Source organism: Poecilia latipinna, unplaced genomic scaffold (assembly GCF_001443285.1).
Source record: "Poecilia latipinna isolate Pla-1442-1.1 unplaced genomic scaffold, P_latipinna-1.0 Scaffold545, whole genome shotgun sequence".
Lineage (NCBI taxonomy): Eukaryota > Metazoa > Chordata > Actinopteri > Cyprinodontiformes > Poeciliidae > Poecilia > Poecilia latipinna.
The window spans coordinates 139,734-160,946 of record NW_015113161.1 but is presented as its reverse complement, the minus strand read 5'-3'; the positions used below and the strand labels follow the sequence as shown (position 1 = coordinate 160,946).

The window sequence follows — 21,213 nt, the reverse complement described above, 5'->3', positions numbered from 1 at the left end:
AAATTGTTCATAAGCTGTGCTTGGATGCATTTCCCCTAAATTCTTAGAAATATTGAGGCAATGTTTAAATTGAGTGAGAGTAGACAATAATGCTGATATACTTTCCTGACAATAGCTGCTTCGGTTTGGTTACTGCCCTATTATTCAGGTTATTTTTCACGCTTGTTCCTTTCTTTTCCCCCTGGTTTGAAGTCTGATTCAGGTTAAAACAATTGAATTCGGATATTGTGCATTTTTGTTGGTGTCGAAATGACGAGCTGAATGCAGCATCGTAATTTTTGTCCCAACAATTTTATTTTTCCCCTCAATGACTAAATGAAATGTTTTTTTTAAATTGTATGTTCAATTAAAGATCTTAAAAAGAACATGTGACGTGCTTTATTGAAAAAAAAAAAGAAAAGAATTGACTGCAGTATTGACGTGACCTATATCGTGCTAATTATATAAGTGGTCTGTCTTGAAAGTGGCTCTGGCTGTGAAAATATCCTGTTCTATGATCAAATGTCTATTTAAAAAAGATAGACTATCCAGACTGGTATGCAGTTTACTTGATAAACCCGAATATGTTCACTGAAGTGTTAAAAATGGAGTGCTTGCTAAAGAAGTCCTTCTGTCGTTAGGAAAATAAATAAGCGATCAGCTACTGTGTGGTAGCTGCACGCATGCGCAAATTGAGCCCCGGAGCCGCAGGAAAGCAGCGCTGGTAAGCCAAATGTCAGTTTCCTAAATGTTGCCAACGCCTTTACTTTCACATTTATAACTATTTTAAAGCGGAGAAGGAGATAATATTCACCTCGCCTCTTAAGAACAGGCTCCGGTTTGTGTGCTTGCTTTTTTTATTTTTAAAATCTCCATTAGGTACATCCTTTTTTTTTTTTTTTACGGTATGGATGTATTCAACCAGAAGCCTTTTCGATATAAGAGGGGGGGGGAAACAATTATCTGATTAATTACCGCTGAAGACTTAGTCTTTAAAATAATAAAACTAGGCTGCTGCATTTTTGTTACTACGGTGTCCGACATGCTTAACGTTGTATGGGTAAGATAATACTAATTCATTATAGATGCTTATGGCGAAATTGGTAGGTTTCATTTTTGTATATAACTGTGGGTTTTAAAGGACTTAGTGTTTTGGTTTTCCACAATTTTTTGGTTTGTGGATTTCAGAACCTCCGCCATTTTAACTGAAATGCTGTATTTTTGTGTATGTGTGTGTGTGAACTTGAAAGCTTGTGCGTAAATATTGGCGTGTCACCATTGTTGCCTTATTTCATTGGATGTAATGGATGGTTGTTTGGAAGAAGTCATTATGGCCGTAGCTGTTTTGTAGTTTTATGGAAGTAAATTCAGCGTTCCACTATGTTATTTTTATTTATTTATTTATTTATTTTATTATTGAACCGTTATTTCTGGGCTAATTTTTATTTTGTAATAAATGTTGCTTCTGTAAACAGACAGTTTTGGCACCAAATCTAACCCAATCTTTAGACAGTCTGTAACATAAGATTAAGGTCAACAAACCCTTAAAAAGTGAAACAGGGAACAAAAATGATATATTTTCTTTTGGTTAAACATGATATTCCGTATTAATACTCCTTGACATTTTTTAAAAAATGACAAAGACCCAACATAAAGTAGTGGATAATTTGTGAAGTGTAAGGAAAATGATCTCTAAGGCATGTTTCACATAAATCTAAAAAGTGTGGCATGAATTTGAATGCAGCCCTTTTTTTTGCTCTGATGCCCCTAAATGCAATCCAGTGAAGCCAACTCACTTCAGAAGTCATCTAGTTGTGTGTAATGAGACAGATTTGCTCTGCGAGGTTTTTTGAGGCTTGCTTGGGAACATTAGTGGACAAACAACATTGCGTGAACCAAAGAACACAGTTAATGGATCAGTGATATGGTTAGGTAAAATTATAACCCTGCAGCTCAATCCATTACCACAAAGGACTTGGAATCTGATTCTTAGAGATTTCCAATCGGACTGAACCTTTGGAAACCTGAGTGCTTTGAAACTTTTTCAGAATAAAAAAATAAATAAATTTGCAAGTCATTGTAAACCTCTTAATATTTTTATTTTTTTTTACTGTTTTGTTTATTGGCTTTCCAGCGGTCCAATACAGGAAACAGGGAGCCACCAATATGAGTGGCAAAGTAAACATGGACGCTCAATCCAAAGAAGCTGATGGCACAACCACTGACCCGTCGCCCTCCCCTGCCGGCGAAACCATCCTCATCTGCGACAATGTCACCAAGAAAGCACGCGCCATGCCCCACGCCACCACCACCACAGCTCTCCTCTTGCCAGGTATAATGACACATTAATAAGCTGCCGTTAGTGTTTTAGTTCAGCTAACTCATGCTGCTTGGTTCTTACGTTGTTAAAGAAGCACAACAGCCATTTTATGGAAAATGTTAAAGGAAAACGCAGCGTTAGCCGCCACCAGCACTTCCTTCAGTNCTGAAACTCTAAACACGTCGTTACATTTGTGTCTGTCTCGTGAAGGACTTCATGCGTCAGGCAGGCGAGGTGACGTATGCCGACGCCCACAAGGAGCGAACCAACGAAGGGGTGATAGAGTTCCGGACTCACTCTGACATGAAACGGGCCATGGACAAGTTAGACGGCACAGACATCAACGGGCGAAAGATTCGATTGGTGGAGGACAGACCCCGCAAACGAAGGTCTTACTCTGGCAGCCGCTCCAGGTGGGATTACTCATGGATTTCAAAAAATTTTAAAAATTTTTCTTCTGGAAAACAAGCTTCTGATATAAAATAAATAAATAAAAAACTTAACTTGAGATGTCATGTGTTTGATTCCTCTTCTGTCATCAGATCTCGAAGTCGCCGCCGCTCCCGCAGCAGAAGCCACAGGAGCTCAAGGAGTCGCTCCAGATCTCACTCCAGGTGAGTTCAGATTGAAATGTTTTGAGTCAGCTGTAAGAGTTTTTGTTTTTGTCAATCTGAGCAACTCTACAAAATGTCACCAAAATAATTTTTTCTCCCCATTAGGTCCCGTTCCCGTAGCAACAAGAGAAGGCATCATTCTCGCTCGAGGTCTGAGAGGAAGTCTCGTTCCAAGTCGGGAGAACGGAAATCGCGCTCTCGCACCAACAGATCTCGTTCTGGGTCCCACAAGTCCAAATCTCGCTCGCGCTCACAGAAATCTCGTTCCCGTTCAGCCGACCGGAAATCAAAGTCCCGCTCCAAGAGCCGCTCTAAGGTCAAGTCGGAGCGGGATTCTCGTAGCAGATCCAAGGAGATGGATGTTGGTGCTGGTGAAGACAACAACAAGAAGTCCCGCAGCCGTTCAGCTTCCCCTGTAGAGAATGGGAAAGAGGAGCGCACTGCCAAATCAGCATCCCGCTCCCCGTCCCCACAGGAAGACGAACGCCGATCTAAATCCAGAGAGAAGCGCTCAGCGTCCCGCTCAGTCTCCCGCTCAAGGTCTCGTTCACGATCTAGATCAGCCTCTCAAGATTAGATGTGGAAAATGTTTTTCCCCTCCTTTTTTTTTTTTTTTTTTTTTTTTTTTTGTTTTGTTTTATTATAATGCTGTAAATAACGAGCGGTGTCACAGGCTTCTGCTTCCTTACCTTTTCTCTTCAGACTGTGCTGTTTTGACATGCCATCAATAAATGCACATTGTCAGGGCCGTTTTTGGAAACCTGCCAATGTAAAAGATGATTTCTGATCCTAAGTTTTGAGTAGTCTTCCGCTTGAGACTCATTTTCTAGCCCACAGGTAATTATTTTAAGTCTGTTTTCAATAAAGTCTTTTCTGGCTTTGTACGAACAACGTTAATATTCTTTGGTCACTGTTACCAGTAAATTTGCCGTTTTCTTACTTTCCCCAGATTATATGAGAATTTTTTTTGTTTTTGTTTTAGGTTTTATGAAGTGCACAGTTATGAGTGAATAGTTGATACTGATGCAGTTTTTTTTCTCTTATTGGTCTTTTTTTTTCTTTTTTTGCGGGAGGACACAAGAGCGTGTACTATTAAACTTCCTAATTGCATTGTGAAAAGTTTGTTGTACTTTTGAACAACTTTCGTTGTAGTTGGGTTATCCTTCTTTGAAAAAATAAAATTGTTCATAAGCTGTGCTTGGATGCATTTCCCCTAAATTCTTAGAAATATTGAGGCAATGTTTAAATTGAGTGAGAGTAGACAATAATGCTGATATACTTTCCTGACAATAGCTGCTTCGGTTTGGTTACTGCCCTATTATTCAGGTTATTTTTCACGCTTGTTCCTTTCTTTTCCCCCTGGTTTGAAGTCTGATTCAGGTTAAAACAATTGAATTCGGATATTGTGCATTTTTGTTGGTGTCGAAATGACGAGCTGAATGCAGCATCGTAATTTTTGTCCCAACAATTTTATTTTTCCCCTCAATGACTAAATGAAATGTTTTTTTTAAATTGTATGTTCAATTAAAGATCTTAAAAAGAACATGTGACGTGCTTTATTGAAAAAAAAAAAGAAAAGAATTGACTGCAGTATTGACGTGACCTATATCGTGCTAATTATATAAGTGGTCTGTCTTGAAAGTGGCTCTGGCTGTGAAAATATCCTGTTCTATGATCAAATGTCTATTTAAAAAAGATAGACTATCCAGACTGGTATGCAGTTTACTTGATAAACCCGAATATGTTCACTGAAGTGTTAAAAATGGAGTGCTTGCTAAAGAAGTCCTTCTGTCGTTAGGAAAATAAATAAGCGATCAGCTACTGTGTGGTAGCTGCACGCATGCGCAAATTGAGCCCCGGAGCCGCAGGAAAGCAGCGCTGGTAAGCCAAATGTCAGTTTCCTAAATGTTGCCAACGCCTTTACTTTCACATTTATAACTATTTTAAAGCGGAGAAGGAGATAATATTCACCTCGCCTCTTAAGAACAGGCTCCGGTTTGTGTGCTTGCTTTTTTTATTTTTAAAATCTCCATTAGGTACATCCTTTTTTTTTTTTTTTACGGTATGGATGTATTCAACCAGAAGCCTTTTCGATATAAGAGGGGGGGGGAAACAATTATCTGATTAATTACCGCTGAAGACTTAGTCTTTAAAATAATAAAACTAGGCTGCTGCATTTTTGTTACTACGGTGTCCGACATGCTTAACGTTGTATGGGTAAGATAATACTAATTCATTATAGATGCTTATGGCGAAATTGGTAGGTTTCATTTTTGTATATAACTGTGGGTTTTAAAGGACTTAGTGTTTTGGTTTTCCACAATTTTTTGGTTTGTGGATTTCAGAACCTCCGCCATTTTAACTGAAATGCTGTATTTTTGTGTATGTGTGTGTGTGAACTTGAAAGCTTGTGCGTAAATATTGGCGTGTCACCATTGTTGCCTTATTTCATTGGATGTAATGGATGGTTGTTTGGAAGAAGTCATTATGGCCGTAGCTGTTTTGTAGTTTTATGGAAGTAAATTCAGCGTTCCACTATGTTATTTTTATTTATTTATTTATTTATTTTATTATTGAACCGTTATTTCTGGGCTAATTTTTATTTTGTAATAAATGTTGCTTCTGTAAACAGACAGTTTTGGCACCAAATCTAACCCAATCTTTAGACAGTCTGTAACATAAGATTAAGGTCAACAAACCCTTAAAAAGTGAAACAGGGAACAAAAATGATATATTTTCTTTTGGTTAAACATGATATTCCGTATTAATACTCCTTGACATTTTTTAAAAAATGACAAAGACCCAACATAAAGTAGTGGATAATTTGTGAAGTGTAAGGAAAATGATCTCTAAGGCATGTTTCACATAAATCTAAAAAGTGTGGCATGAATTTGAATGCAGCCCTTTTTTTTGCTCTGATGCCCCTAAATGCAATCCAGTGAAGCCAACTCACTTCAGAAGTCATCTAGTTGTGTGTAATGAGACAGATTTGCTCTGCGAGGTTTTTTGAGGCTTGCTTGGGAACATTAGTGGACAAACAACATTGCGTGAACCAAAGAACACAGTTAATGGATCAGTGATATGGTTAGGTAAAATTATAACCCTGCAGCTCAATCCATTACCACAAAGGACTTGGAATCTGATTCTTAGAGATTTCCAATCGGACTGAACCTTTGGAAACCTGAGTGCTTTGAAACTTTTTCAGAATAAAAAAATAAATAAATTTGCAAGTCATTGTAAACCTCTTAATATTTTTATTTTTTTTTACTGTTTTGTTTATTGGCTTTCCAGCGGTCCAATACAGGAAACAGGGAGCCACCAATATGAGTGGCAAAGTAAACATGGACGCTCAATCCAAAGAAGCTGATGGCACAACCACTGACCCGTCGCCCTCCCCTGCCGGCGAAACCATCCTCATCTGCGACAATGTCACCAAGAAAGCACGCGCCATGCCCCACGCCACCACCACCACAGCTCTCCTCTTGCCAGGTATAATGACACATTAATAAGCTGCCGTTAGTGTTTTAGTTCAGCTAACTCATGCTGCTTGGTTCTTACGTTGTTAAAGAAGCACAACAGCCATTTTATGGAAAATGTTAAAGGAAAACGCAGCGTTAGCCGCCACCAGCACTTCCTTCAGTAGATCCCTTTTGGATCTGTGTAGTTTCACTGATCACGTCCTCCTTCCTCCCTTAAACAGCAAGTTGATTTATTTTAAATTATTTATCCATATCCAGAAAAAATAACACTCTGTCACATATTTTAGGTGTCAGTTTCTGTTTTAAAATCAAGCACGTTTAGGTTATGTAACAACAGGATGATCTGAACTCCATTTCTAATCATCTCCTAAAATGCAGTGGCCTAGATAAAGTCTGGACCTTAGATGTGGTGGTGTGACCCGAAGCAGATTTTTCAGCGTGGCTGAATTTAGGCAATTCTGCAAAGAAGAGCAGGCAAAAAAAAAAAAAAAAATCCTCCACAGTGATTTTAAACACTTACTACAAGTTTCTGATTCATCTGAATTGTTGATCATCTGAAACATTTCAGGATAACAACAAAGCAAAAACAATAAAAAGAAGAAAAAAATCTATTAGATTTTCTAATAGAAAAATCTATTAAAATTGTAATCTATTGTTTTAGGTAACTTTTTAATAATTATATTGGCTTGGAATTGCACTATTAGACCAGTTGGACTATTACTGTTGTTACTGAAACATATGAAATAAAGTTAAAGTGGATTTAAATTGTACCTGTTTGTCATGTAAAATGAACAGAGTTTTATTTTTGTTTTCACATGGCCATGGAAAACTGAGATGAATGGAAAAATTAATCTTCAGGAAAGAAGATTGCATTTTGAGAGTAATTGATAGAGGTCTTGATATTGGGGTCTGTAAATTGAGTTCACATGGTTGCGTCCCAGGTTCTTTAAAATTACATGTATGACACATGATGTAATTACCTCTATCTTAGCTAATAGAGATATTCCTTTTTCTGACCTGACGTCAAACAGTTTCTTTCATTGATCGCGGTAAGAAACGACCCACTTACAAGGGATGCACGTTGTGTTTCCTGCAGCTCCTCCTGGTCACCAGAAAGTGGAACTGACTCAAGCCCTCGCCGTGGCAAACCCAGGAAAAGGCAGCAGACCAAATGAGATAGCTGCTCCCACCCTGACAGCACAGGTTGGGGGGGCTTGTAGCATCGTCCATGTCCTCGAGTGGAAGGAGGGGATGGCCATTCTGCCCAGTAGCAACCTCAAGGTGAGATCCTATTTCTGATTTGATGCTTTGAAGTGTTCAGTGCGCAGAGAAACAGAAACAGAAGGAGTTGTGTTAACAAAAGCAGCTTCTCCTACATGTTTAGTTAGCTGCTTTTCTACATAATGCGATTCATCTAATCTTTTTGTGGAGCAGAAAGAGCCAGAATTATATCAGACATAGTTTTACACATCCTGTGACTGCATCAGAAGCCGAAAGTCTGACTCATTTTCACAAACGGGCCCTCTTCTGTGCATGTTGCAGTTCTGCGTGAGCGATGTAGGCACTCTGAGCACGCTGATAACCCCAGGGGCCACCAGCGGCCCCACCGACCCAGCAGCAGGGACTTCTGGACGATCTATCGAGGCAGAAAGCCTGCCAAACAAACCAGGTAGAGTCACCAAACCACTGGAAACAAAGACAAAATACAGCATTTTAATGAAAACGCTTCACTTTTTACACCGTATAAAAATAAAAACGGCCCAGATATTACAACCAGGACAACCCTTTATTATGTTAGACTAATCCAGAGTGCAAACTCAGCATTTTTGACATAAATGCTCAAAAAGATATTTTACAATTGGAATAAAATTTCGCAGACCATTGAAAGGCCTGTAATGCATGAAGAATAATCTAGTTGAACTTTATCCAGTTTATGAAATAAAGTTTTCATTGGTGTAAATATCAAAAATACCAAGACAATTGTTCACTTTTTTATATTTCCACAAATGCATTACAGCTTTCACAGATCATAAACGTAGTTTAAAATAACGTTTTAACCTGTGTTGAACGTTCCTGCTGGAGGTATGACCAGTCTAGGCATTTTACATTTTGAACTGAATTTGGTAAATATTGTCTAAATGCTTGTGAAGCAGTAAAATAGCCATTTAGTGATTCGTCCAGCTGGTTGCTGTGAACGGGATGCTGCCTCAGCCTTACTGTTAAAACTAGCTGATTGAACCATAAAACTGAATAGATTAATGTTGCTCATATTTGAGTAATTGTACATTTAGAGATAGTTCTGATTGATTTCTGGAGCTAAACAGCAGAAAATGAGCTGCAAAATCATTTAAATATGGGGTTATGTCACTGAACCAAGCAGCATTAAATACCGCTAAGTGTATTCCATTTTGCCGCCGGACTGGTTACACCGACACACTGCTGCTTCCTGCATACGTATAATACTTTCTCCGTTCAGTGATCCTACTGTGCGCGCGCTGAATGGAGCGCAGATGAGCAACAATTACACGAGCTGCAGCAGAGCTCCTGTGGAGAAGTCAAGAGGCTGCAGCTGCATGCCCACAACGTCGTTCGGCAGTAACAAGACAAATGCGGTTTTCCGTGAACTGGATATGAATTTTTAATTCCTCTCAGCCCCAGAAGCGTCTGTCCCTGTCGGTACCGTGAGAGCCGCCGCCGCCGCCACCGTCGCTGCTGCTGCCGTGGAGCCAGAGAGGCTGGTTCCTGTCAAACTCGAGGCCCAGGTGGGGCCGGAGCAACAGAACCACGATCCAAGAGCACAAAGGAGCTATGCAGAGGAGCTCCGCAGGGACCCCGTCTCGGACAAGTATGCTTTCAAAACAAACTTTGAGTGTTTTTGGTCTCATGATTCAAATTCATATTTAATCAAATTTACTTCATTTTGACCCAGTTAAACCAGTTCTAATCAACCAAACACATTCAGTTCAAACAAATTTTCTTTCAGCGTATCGCATTCGATCAACGAGTGCAGCACATTTTGGTCAAAACTTGAATTCAGTACAAAACAGCGCAACTCATTTCGTTTCCTGAAGGGAAGTGAGATATTTTTTTTGCATCGCGTTTCTCATTTGTCTTAGGAGAAGTGTCAGTGTGGAGAAGGTGCCTGCAGGTGGGAGGGTCTCCTCTCTGAACCCAGACCACCTGAAACCCATGAGGAAGAGGAAGAGGAAGGAGTACTTGAGTCCGTCCGAGGAAGACTCCGACATGGAGGGAACGGTGGGACGGCACTTCGCTCTCTGTTTGCTCTTCATTTAGTGTGAAGCTGCTGCTTCTTGTGGGATTTGATAGGTTTCAGTTTCAAGATGTTCTTTCAGATAAAATATCTTTTTTTCTTTCCTATAAGAGAATTTCTGTTTTTAATTCATTTCAAACATATTTTCTAGGATGAGAAGATGGATTATTCTAAAGCAGATGGTCGACTCATCAGAGGAGGTTATTGTTTCCTTTTCCCATTCACGTGCTTGAAAATGCTGGATTTAAATTTTAAATTTGCAAAGTGATGTGATGAATAAAATAACGGATAATAATTTGTTAATCTCAAGATTTTTAGAGCTGACTCCTTCGCTTTTTCGGCCTTCTTCCATTCCAGTCAATATTTAATTATATCTATTATTCTTCTCTGTCAGTAGTTTCATTTTATTCCTTTAACAAAAGCTTTATCTCATAAAGAAATACTCTTGATTTATTTTGTTTCGAGAAGGTGGAGACAGTAAAACTGAACAATGGACCTGGACTCAGTATCTGGAGGAAACCAAATCTGTTGCTGCTCCCAACAAGCTCTTCCATGAGGTATCCTTCCCTTTCTTTTTATAACTTGTAGCATAAATATAATAAAGCAAATCATCCAAGAATAAGAGGACATATAGGAAAAAATATTTACCTTTTAGATTTATCTTACATCATATTTCTCTGGAGTTTGAGGGGGTTTCTTTTTTTAAAGAGAACGTGTTTGCATTTTGTATTTTTAGTCTGTTTTTAAATGTCCTGGTGTGTGTAAGTGTGTGTCCATATGTGTGTGTTTGGACAAGGACGATGCAGAGTTCTCACCCTGCAGCTGCTAAGCAACCAGCTGGCATGTAGATATAACATCAAATGTAATCCAATCTGATTCACTCTCTCCTGCAGTTCTGCAGCAGTCAGAGTTGTTTCTTTATTTTTATTACTTTAATTGTATAGAAAAAAGTGTAAAGTATTGTTAAGTGCCATGAACTATAACTTTTATAGTTCTAAGTCACATCAAAAGGCATATTAAAAGCAATTATATTTAAATAAATCCCTCCAAAACAATCAACTTGAATAAACATAGTGTTCATAGTTGATGTCTCTTGAAAAACTGCCTGTGGTTTGATGTGAAATTATGAAAGTTGAGTTTTAGTTCTGCAGGTAAAGACTTTTACATACACAGGAGTTTGAGGTTATCACTAAAGATAAATCAACAAAATATCAGTGGGAATAAATGAAAACATTTTCAGGTTTTTTTTGTTGTTGTTTTTTAGAAAACTAATAATCTTTTAACATTTTATGAAGCCGCCTGTGTCATTGCCTTTCAGACATAAATCTGTTGGTTGAATGAAATTGATATTAAAACCCAATCTGCCAGACATAAGAACTTTAGTGTTAAATGTAAGAATTTGAAAAAGTTTGACGTTTAAAATGACAGAAGACTGTAGAGACTTTTCTTTACTTCCTTCTCTATCCCCTTCATTGTGTCTGATGGAAAGATAATTTAGTTCCTCTTCCAGCCGAGCGGCAGACAGCTTGGAGAAATTTGACCTCTGAATCGTCTCTTATTTCAAGCACCGAGAAACAGAAAGTCATGGATTTCTAATCCAAATCTCCTAGAAACATTAACTCACAATAACTAAAATGCTTTAGATGCGTTTTTTTTAAATGGGATTGTTCCGATTTTTTTCCCTCCTGCCGAAAAAGGGGGGCAGGTTGCATCTTTCTAAAGCGTTCAGCGTGAGATGAAAACATATTTAAAGGTTTCTGTGCATTTTTTTTTTTTTTTCAGGGGAACCAACAATTTAATCTTCATCTGTATATTTTTTATCTGTGCTGTTCAGGCGCAGAGTGTCCCCACTGTGAAGAACGGCTTCAAGCAGGGGATGAAGCTGGAAGGCATCGACCCGCAGCATCCTTCCATGTACTTCGTCCTGACAGTGGCTGAGGTGAGCCATGTGTGGTCAGGCGGCCTCCTCCGGGTTTTTGTCGCTCTAACATGTGGGTCGCGCTGCAGGTGTGCGGTTACCGGCTGCGGCTCCATTTTGACGGTTACTCTGACTGCCACGACTTCTGGGTGAACGCCAACTCTCCCGACATCCACCCGGCAGGCTGGTGCGAGAGCACTGGACACAAGCTGCACACTCCAAAAGGTCAGAGGTCACGGCGTCTGTAAACCTTATCAGTCCAACGAAACAAAATTTCACGCCCCATTTTTATTTTTTATTTTTTGGGTTCTTTTTTATTTTGACCAAATAATTCAGTTGTAAAAAAAAAAAAAAAGTTTTCTCATTTTTTTAAACGTTTAGCCAAAATGTGCAGCCTTTTGTCGATATTTATGTATTTTTTTCTATTGGAACCATATTTGGGCTTTACACAACTAATTAAAAAAGAAGAAAAACAATTAACTGAAATGAATACATAAGGATTTTTCCCCCAGTAATTAAAGGCAGGGAATAAATATACTTTTGTGTGAATGCTAGCAAAGCAGTTGCTGATATTTCTCTGTTGGTACTTGTCCATTCCTTCAGCTTAAAGGTATAAAAATAATGTTTTATAGTAATTTGTATAAAGAAGCAGTGCCGGTCTACAGAGTAAACAAAAACAGGATAACTACTTCTCAAGGTCCCTGTCTCCGTGTTGTTTCTGCAGGCTGTAAGGAGGAGGAGTTCACATGGACCAACTATCTGAGGATGACTAAAGCTCAAGTTGCTCCCAAAGAACTTTTTGCCAGTCCTGGGCGGGTAAGTGCCTCTCCACAGTATGATTCCTGCTGCGCAAGCACCAGGAGCCGACAGGCTCAGCGCCAGGAAACTGAATTGCTTTTGTTATGCATTTCTGAGTTCAATAAATGTTTGTGGAATTTAGAGAGAATGTGTTGCTTGAAATAAGAAGAAATCTCTACATCAGAAGCCCTTACTTTGCAGTTTTTATTTTGTCTTAGTTAATCCCGACATGTTTGTCTGTAAGTTGAACAACATTTACCGATACCTTCCTGTTCTTCGCCCTCGTTGCTCAGATGGATGTAAAGTGCGGTTTTGAGACAGGAATGAAGCTGGAAGCCGTCGACCGGATGAATCCCTCACTCATCTGCGTGGCAACCGTCACGGACGTGGTCGACGACCGCTTCCTGGTTCATTTTGACAACTGGGATGATACATATGACTACTGGTGAGCTCTTGGACTCTGCTGGTCATCTTGGCCTTTTTGTCTTCTGTTTGGTTATGCAATCCCAGTGAATATTTTTTTTACAATTCCTTCTCTTATATTAGCAAGTCATTTTTGTTTTTTCTGATTTTAACCTGTGCAGGTGTGATGCCAGCAGCCCGTACATCCATCCTGTTGGTTGGTGTCAGGAGAGGAACCTTCCGCTAACGCCGCCCCAAGGTGACCAGCACAATATTACCAGTAATAATTACATCTATTTTCAAATACCCAAAATAACCACATCTATCCATCCTTCATGTTCTTTGCATTGTTCTTGTCCACCTTTTATTTTCATAAATGAAGCACCTGATCTGATTTCTGAAAATGTGGTTTAAATCCGTTTTACACCTAGACATTATTTTCTTATGTTTTTTTCCCCCATGTATGCTCTAAGAAGTTCTAATTAAAATATCACGAGGTCTTAATATGACCTTTGGACATGCTTTGTTCGCAGTTGTTGAACAGTTGTTGTTGGCAGGAAGTGAAAAGTACATATTCACACCATAAAAAGTGTTTTCTGCTGCACCAGATTACCCCGATCCCGGGCAGTTTTCCTGGTCTCGGTACCTGGAGGAGACCGGCTCCAAGGCTGTGGCTGCCGACGCCTTTAAAGTGGTGAGAATATTAAGAAAAACAACAACTGTTTTTCTTTTTTTTTTTTCTTCTACTTTTTAGAATACGTTTGATGTGTTTGCTGTAAGTTTGCTCGTTTTGCAGAGGCCGCCTCACAGCTTCCAGCCTCAGATGAAACTGGAGGCCGTGGACAAGAGAAGTCCTGGTCTGATCAGAGTGGCGACAGTGGAAGAAGTGGAGACTCATCGCATTAAGGTAGCACTCTTCGTCTGAGTAGTGCGTCTGTGTGATTTTATAAACTTATCTATTTGACATAACATTTTGCAGTCGACGTTTCAGGCTCGTTTTGAGTGTTTGTCTCGTGACTTCACTTCTGTTGGTTTCTCCTTTCCCAGGTGCATTATGATGGTTGGAGTCACGTCTACGACGAGTGGATGGACTCAGATCACCCAGACATCCACCCAGCAGGGTGGTGCGAAGCGACTGGCCACCCTCTGAAAGTTCCTCCTCGCGACGCTAAAAGTCAGCAGCCGCATGGTAACGACATGAACTTACGACTCTGCGTTGCTTTGAAAGCTTGTTCGTTTCTATTTAGTACTGTATCCTTCCAGATTTCTTCCCTTTTCACGTTTTTTTTTTTTTTTGCTTCTTAAATGCTTATGTGAGGAAATTAGGTAAAGATCATACAAAAAGTGTTTCTCAAATTACGACTACATTTATTAAGAGAAATAGCTTTCCAAACCACTCCTCCTTTTTAAGTCTTAAGTTTAAGTTTGATTACAGCCAGACTTGTAAAGTGAAGATGCAAATTAAAAATAAACTGACAAGATGAAGCAGACCAAAACGTCTCAAAAGCAACACATAAAGTTTCAGTCATGGATGAGAAACAAAGTAATTTAGATCGTCGTTTTGGGAAGTGTTACAAAGCCGTTTCTAAGGCTCAGAGTCTGCAGTGAGCTACAGTGAGAGCTGTTGTCTGCACATAGAAAAACTATGGAACAGTTAATGAAAAACTAACTGAAGCATTTTAGATAAAGGGACGTTGAAGACGGTTTAACACGTGAGGACAGTGTTAAACTGGAGTTGCTTTGCTGCATTATTTGCTGTTACTGAAACTTTAAAGAAGAAAACCCTGAAGCAAAAAGTTCAGCTATTGGTTCATGATCATAAAGTTAAGTGAGATGTGGTTTGGATTAATGTGACCTAAGAAGGTCATCCAGAATCCTGCTACGTGGCAGAATTAACCCAAATCTGGAAAACAAAGTGGGCCAAAACTCCTCCTCAGTGACGTAAATACCTTATTGCGAGGTCTCACACATATTTGTTACCAGTTAGTATGTTTAGATTTACTTTTTCACATGTGAAAACTGCATTTTGTTTTCACCCAGCTTCTATTTTTAGGATTAAATTGATGACCTGAAATATTTAGAAGTTTTTTTTTTTTTGTTTGTTTTTTTTGTTTTGTTTTTTTAAGGCAAAGACAGAAGAACTCTGCAATGATGAAAATTGATCTTTACAGGATTTAGGATAATACCATGTTTGTTCACTGTTTATGTGGTTATTAACCATGTTTTTTTTTGTAAACATTGAGGTGTGAGAGAGCCTCCTGCTATGGGTCAGAACACCTACCCCACCACGGTCCCATGCAAACCCATCAGCCACCCCAGAACCAACAAGTACAGTTTCCACAACAGGTCAGAAATGAGTTAAGCTGCTCATCTAGTCATATAACAAACTGTTTGCTTTGAGCTGAAGCATAACAACGCATCACTGAAGAAAAGCAAGAATCTAGAGCAAATTGTTGAGCTGATAAAAGTAAGAATTGATCTGTTTGAATGCTACCAATTAAAATTGAAGCATAAATATGTTTATTATATTTATATCCAACACTGGAACCATTTCTTTCTATTGTAAAATCTAAAAATGTCAACATATGAAAAATGTATTCATAACCAATCATTAAGTGTCTTGATGTGGAAACTGAAATGATGAAAAAAACCCAAAAAAACAACCCCTGTAATTTATGTAGCAAGTCCTTTAACTGTTCTGTTTCCAGATTTTCATTTGGGGCTCTGTCTTTGAAACAGGAAGTGCCCAACCCCGGGTTGTGATGGTTCAGGTCACGTGACCGGTCGGTTCACAGCCCATCACTGCATATCTGGCTGCCCATTGGCCGAGCGCAACCAGGGAAGGCTGAAGGCCGACCTGTCGGACTCTGAGTGCAAGAGAAACCTCTTCATCGGCCAGAGGACTAAGAAAACTCATTACCGTGGCAGGTAGAAACCCGTACGCATAAATATTTGTGCTTCTAATGACTGGAAGTTTTCTTTGAGTGTAACAAGGATATTTTCTTGTCTTAAGGATTGGCCGTCCGCCCAAATACAGAAAGAACCAACAGAGGGATTACCAGAGTAAGGATTTGTCTGTTGTTTCTACGTCTGAGATGAACAGCAGTATAAGCATCATTGGACAAATGTCTCTAAAACTGAATTAATTAGACACCAGAACAGGGGATAAACCAAAGATAGCATTTTTCCTTTTGTCAAAGGATTTATGTTTATTTTTAAAATCTTTAACCTTGTTCCTGTTGAGCCATTGTTTTTTTTTACCCATGTAGCTTGTTTTAGTCCCCAGTCCATTCCCTGTTCTTTTTGTCCAGACATGTCCTCAGAGGGAGTGTACCCGTCCCTGTTCATGTCGGCTCTGACCGGTCAGTCCGACCGGACTCTGTCTCTCTGCTGGGAGCAGCACTGTAAGCTGCTGCCCGGCGTTCAGGGCATCCATGCCAGCCAGGTGGCAGCATGGAGCGTCGATGAGGTCGGCCAACGTCACAGCTCACCTTTCTTCTCATGGAGTCATTACTGTCTCTGTTTTGATCGTTCGGAACGTCTTCGGTGGTTCTCTGCAGGTCTTCAGGTTCGTCCAGAATTTGATTGGCTGCGAAGAACAGGCTCGCCTCTTCAAAGAGGAGGTACGACCGCCAAATGATATAAAAAAACAAAAAACAAAACAAAAGACGCACCGATCTCTACTGTCGGCAAACAAACCCTGTCGTTAACTTCTGCCCGTGTTTCTCCAGATGATTGACGGGGAAGCTTTGCTGCTGCTCACCCAGACCGACATCGTGAAGATAATGAGCATCAAGCTGGGGCCCGCCCTCAAGATCTCCAACGCCATCCTCATGTTCAAAACCACAGACGAGGGGCTCAAGTGATATCACCTCCGCTCACCGGAGCGAGGCGTCAATCATCGTGTGCCAAGTCCATTCTGTAGCAGGGCCAGAGAGGAACCCTGAATACGTTTTTCCATGTGTTTGGTGTCTTGTGCCCATCAGAGAGAGGGATGGGAAAAAAAGGGGGAGACGGGAGTAGATCGGAGAGAAGCAAAGCTGAGAAGGTTGGACGGAGGAATCCTGAGATGTTTAGAAAAATTGGTTGAAAAAGGTAGTTTTGCTAAATTTCTTTGGTAGGTTGTTGCCAAACACTAAGACATCTGCATCACAGAGTTGTCATCTGTGGCGTGTTTGGCTAAAACTTGAAGTCTGCACAGCTTTTCAAGCTAAACTTCAGTTTTGGCTATGAATGGGGGGGGGGAAAGCTGAAGTGTTTTGATGACAGTATTGTTAAGCCAGCACTAGAGACAAACAGCGACTTCCTGTACGAGAGGTCAAATTCGACATTCGACACAATAGCTGGGTTTAGTAGAAAGTATTGCAATCGAAAAGTTTACGTGGAATCCAGATTTGAACAGAGGGAAGAGAAAGAGGGGCGCGGTTTAAAATAAAATACAACGACGCAGACGAAACACCTGAATCAATATACTTGTATAAAATGACAGAAAGAAAACTGAAAGAGATGGGAGAAGTGGAGAGTCTAAAACGTGGGTAGAAAAAGTAAGAAGGAGGTGTTAACTGCAGTAAATGAGGCCGGATAGTGAGGCCTCTGCAAGCTTCACATTTTGTGCAATAATAAATTCACAAAAGGGGTCTGCTTAGAAACAGATGCCTAACTGTTGCTTGGAAACAGTATAAAATAAAGAATACAAATAAGCTACTTTAGTCAGTCTGTTTCATGCACAGAGAAACTCAAGTATTACTTATAATTAGAAGTTCAAGTTATTTGTACCTAAATGTCTCCATTGAGAGTTAGAAAACAGCACAGGCTTTGACTTTATATCTCTACTTGAAAAAAAAAATCTGAACTTATTTTTTCCTAATGGAAAAACGAAAAACAAATCCGCGTTTTAGCACAATTGTAAAATCTGGACGGTATAATAACAGTACCACAAGCCGTCACTAGAGAGTGCAGAAATCCACATTTAGCACTATAAACATATGTTTGGTATCTTAACAAGTTTACTTGTGGTTGGCACTCCGTTCAGAGTGCGCATATGTTTACATTTTGTGTCAGAGGTTGGCTGAAACACTGTATGAGGTTGAAATTGTGTGAAAAGAGTTTTATGTTTTAAGGGCTTTCGGAGTATCTGTTTGTCTCTCTGGTGGGATTTCTGTATGTATGTCTGCGTGAGAGTGTGCGTGTGTGCGCGCGTGCGTGAGCGTGTGCGCGTGGAAGCAAACGAAGATAATCTTGAGTCACAAACGCCATTCAATACATACACAATAATAAACATCCAACCCTGTCTTGTCTATTCTCATTTTCTTGTCTCGTTTGAGTCTTGAGGAATAGCACTTCCTTTCCTCGCGCCGGTTTGTGTCCAGAATACTATTGACTATAAACTGAGTTTGCGTGCATCGTATCCCCCTATTGGCCGTATTGTCGTCAACATTTGGCTGTGGATGGTGACAACTCCTTCCACGCCCTTTTGGTCTTCACTGCTTATCGTTTTGTTCCACAGCGGCAGCCAGGACGGTGCTGATAAACCAGCCATGCCACAGACCAAACGCTGTCTGTCGGTGTGCCAGGTGCTTCACACAGGAAGAGGGCCAAACAAAAGGCTCTAAGATAAATACGTAGATTTTCATCTTCGAGTGTGACTTTATTTCATTGATGACCTTTTTAAAATGTACCCGCTTAAAAGGCAAGAAACTGTTCCCCCTTCAAGTTATTATTTTCAATTATCAGATCTCAGAGATTGTGTCTGTCATGATTTCCTGGAACTTTAAAATTCAAGAAGATTAAAAATCATATATATAATTTAAAAATATATATATTTATAAAATTGTAATTTATAAATATTTTTATTATTTCTTTCAAAGTCAGAAATTTAAATATACTAAGAATACTAAAGAAAATCTGGAATCTACATTATAGGTGCCGTCTCAAGTTGCAACCTTATTATTTTAATAATGACATTCCTTAAAAATAGCTCAGTCTAAAAGAATATGTCACAGATGCACTTTGCTGGAATTAATGCAGCTTTCGTCAGGACCTAAATTGTGTTTTGGACATTTTTATAGATTTAATTTTATTATTTCAAAACTACTTAATGCGTAGATTTGGGTCATTTTAAAAACAGTTAAATAGCTACATAAATATTTTTTTGATAACAAAACGTTGACAGAGTGCTTTTAATTGTTTTGATTTCATGTAATTTGATTTCTTTTCCCAAAAAAACAAACATATTTGTTTATATTTTGTTGTTGACAATCAGGCTATGTCGCTGCGGACCTCTTATTTTGAAATCCATCCGCAGCCTTAGGAAGCGTTGATCTGTTTTCTCTGAAGACTTCGCCTCGCCCCTTTCTAAACTCTGTAACTTTTCATCAATGATTCACTGCGTCGGACTCGACCTGCTGACCTTCCCTTATGTTTTAAAAAAACAAAACAGACACGCTCAGATGAGCCTCAGGCCGAGTCGTGCTTTCAGTCTCCCCGGACTCCTGAGCTAAAGAGCAGCGGGCCAACACACTCATCTGCTCCGCTGCACCGCAGGTAGGCAAACTTAAAGTTACACCGTATAATAGATGTAGTCTATTCTGTTCTGTAAGACTAATACGATTTGTTTTTGTTCGTTTTGTTTTGGGGACTACACGATAAACCCTTTTTTAGATTTTACATTATGGTTTTTAATTATCTGTGTTTTTACCTAGAAGTTTTAAAAATAATAATAGTATATTTTTGTGTTAGTAATGTTTAACAGAACTTAAGCTGTTACACATGCTCCTCTTTATGCACCTGAGATAGGCTTATCACACCTTCAATTATATTTTTATTACAATTCTGATGAACAGTTTTGAAGCTGATGTTGCAATAAAATCGCAGGTTCATATTTTACTTACATGTTTTACGACAAAGTTTGATCTTGATATTGATTCCTTATTTCAACGAGATTCCCCATTGTTATTATTATTATTACAGATTAGTTGTTTTGACCAAGTGCAGCTTATCTTTGAAAGATTAAAGAACTCCTATCGCAGCCAGTCTCACTATTTTAATATCATAATATGCTGTTGTTTAACTGCTCAATTCACTTATGCTCGATATGCATAATTTGCATTTTGTGCAAGTTGCCCACAAAATGCAACGGGACATATTTTGCGCATGTTTCTTATTATTTTAGTGCGTAGTAAAGTTTTTTTTTATCCGCATACAAAACCTGCAACGTTGCAAAGGTCCACACCAAAGTTACTTATTAACTCCCTAACAATATCCTGCTGCTTAATATGGCCGTCACATCTCCAGATGAGTTCCTATTAATACATAAACAAATTATATTATCAACAGCAACACCCGTCTCGTTGGGTCAAGCTGAGCTTTCCTTATTTACGTTATTATCGGCTTGCCAGAACACCGTGTACCGTGTTGCCATGTAGCTGGAGGTGTTTGCAGTGCCTCCATCCAGGGGCCCCTGAAACGGAGCCAAACAGATTTGACTTTGCTTCACTCGCCTGTGCCACCTTCATTATTTTTGCTTCAGCAGCAGCTAAAGGCATCGGTGAATAGATATTTATAGTGCTGGAAAATATACCTCCTTAAATATTGCTTTTGTTTTAGGCTTTTTGTCAGACTGAAATGCTAAAGGTTATAAAAGACATTTTGGTATCAGGCTGAGTAAATAGAGAAAAAGAACATTTCAGAGAATTTCATTTGTTAAAATGAAAACCATCCAAACCAACCAGCCAACCTTATGAGAAAAAGTCAATCCCTCACTTGTTAAGCTAGAAATGAATTTTCTTTTTGGGAAACTTTGTTTAGTTTCACTCCAGCTTGACTTTTGCCCATTATGTAAAATCAAGAAATTTCTTCAGTAGAACCTCGCCAACACTAACAGCCTTAAACAAACAAACGAGAAAGAAGGTCATTAACAGTTGCCAGTCTGGAAATGTTAGGTGATTTTTCACAGGAGTTCCGGGGAATTACTCCAATTAATGCAATGAATAGTTTTTTTCTGCAATGGATAGTTTTTCTCCATTAATCCAAATAATAAACATGCCATGTTTCCACATGCCTTTGTTAAAAATGAAGAAACAGTTTAGTCTTTATAACGCCAGCTGTGTTGTAGGATCTCCTTCGAGGCCCAGGGAGGATTCTGTCATGAACAGAGTCCTGTTTCCTGTCCTGGAGAGAGAGAGAAAAAAACTGAAATAAGAAGAAGCCTCATATTCATAAATTAGTTTGCATGATCATGTGGGAGGGAATTGTAGACTTTTTCAGCTATTTGTTCCATTTGGGCACATTGTTATGTTTGGAAATATGAAAGCAGGTCAGGTTAGGAAAATGTTATCAACACCTGACTGATATATATTAGAGATGTGCCGATCAGGTTTTTTCCTGCCGATTCCGATTCCGATTACCCATGAGGGCCGATCACCGATACCGAT

General features: G+C 39.3%; 3 protein-coding genes across 15 annotated transcripts in view; all 3 read left to right on the top strand.

Annotated features, from left to right (window-relative positions):
- The first annotated feature begins 463 nt into the window (after positions 1-463).
- On the top strand, positions 464-17,739 carry l3mbtl1 (L3MBTL histone methyl-lysine binding protein 1). 11 transcript variants are annotated; one of them, XM_015041327.1, is made up of 22 exons: positions 464-703; positions 2,114-2,311; positions 7,489-7,673; positions 7,935-8,061; positions 9,045-9,237; positions 9,509-9,647; positions 9,815-9,863; positions 10,132-10,220; positions 11,498-11,602; positions 11,671-11,806; positions 12,306-12,397; positions 12,673-12,824; positions 12,964-13,061; positions 13,372-13,475; positions 13,578-13,688; positions 13,829-13,970; positions 15,025-15,127; positions 15,521-15,709; positions 15,795-15,844; positions 16,093-16,250; positions 16,342-16,404; positions 16,513-17,739. In XM_015041327.1, the coding sequence occupies exons 2-22, from the start codon at positions 2,146-2,148 to the stop codon at positions 16,645-16,647; spliced, it is 2,586 nt and encodes an 861-aa protein (XP_014896813.1). In that variant the 5' UTR covers positions 464-703; positions 2,114-2,145; the 3' UTR covers positions 16,648-17,739. The 11 variants fall into 11 exon arrangements, with proteins under 11 accessions (XP_014896813.1, XP_014896814.1, XP_014896815.1 ...); XM_015041328.1 differs by having other exon boundaries at positions 464-714; XM_015041329.1 differs by lacking the exon at positions 464-703 and adding an exon at positions 743-817.
- Positions 2,492-3,801, top strand: LOC106952899 (serine/arginine-rich splicing factor 6-like). The gene is made up of 3 exons (XM_015041337.1): positions 2,492-2,712; positions 2,842-2,913; positions 3,019-3,801. Exons 1-3 carry the CDS (start codon positions 2,516-2,518, stop codon positions 3,488-3,490), a joined length of 741 nt encoding a protein of 246 aa, XP_014896823.1. The 5' UTR covers positions 2,492-2,515; the 3' UTR covers positions 3,491-3,801.
- A 1,394-nt stretch (positions 17,740-19,133) lies between the features above and the next one.
- Positions 19,134-21,213, top strand: part of sgk2a (serum/glucocorticoid regulated kinase 2a) — a 17,371-nt gene continuing 15,291 nt past the window's right edge. The window contains exon 1 of one of the 3 annotated variants that reach the window (XM_015041321.1): positions 19,134-19,324. The gene's annotated coding sequence lies outside the window, so the exon portion shown is untranslated. The remainder of the gene's footprint in view (positions 19,325-21,213) is intronic. The other 2 variants (XM_015041320.1, XM_015041322.1) reach the window with 2 other exon arrangements.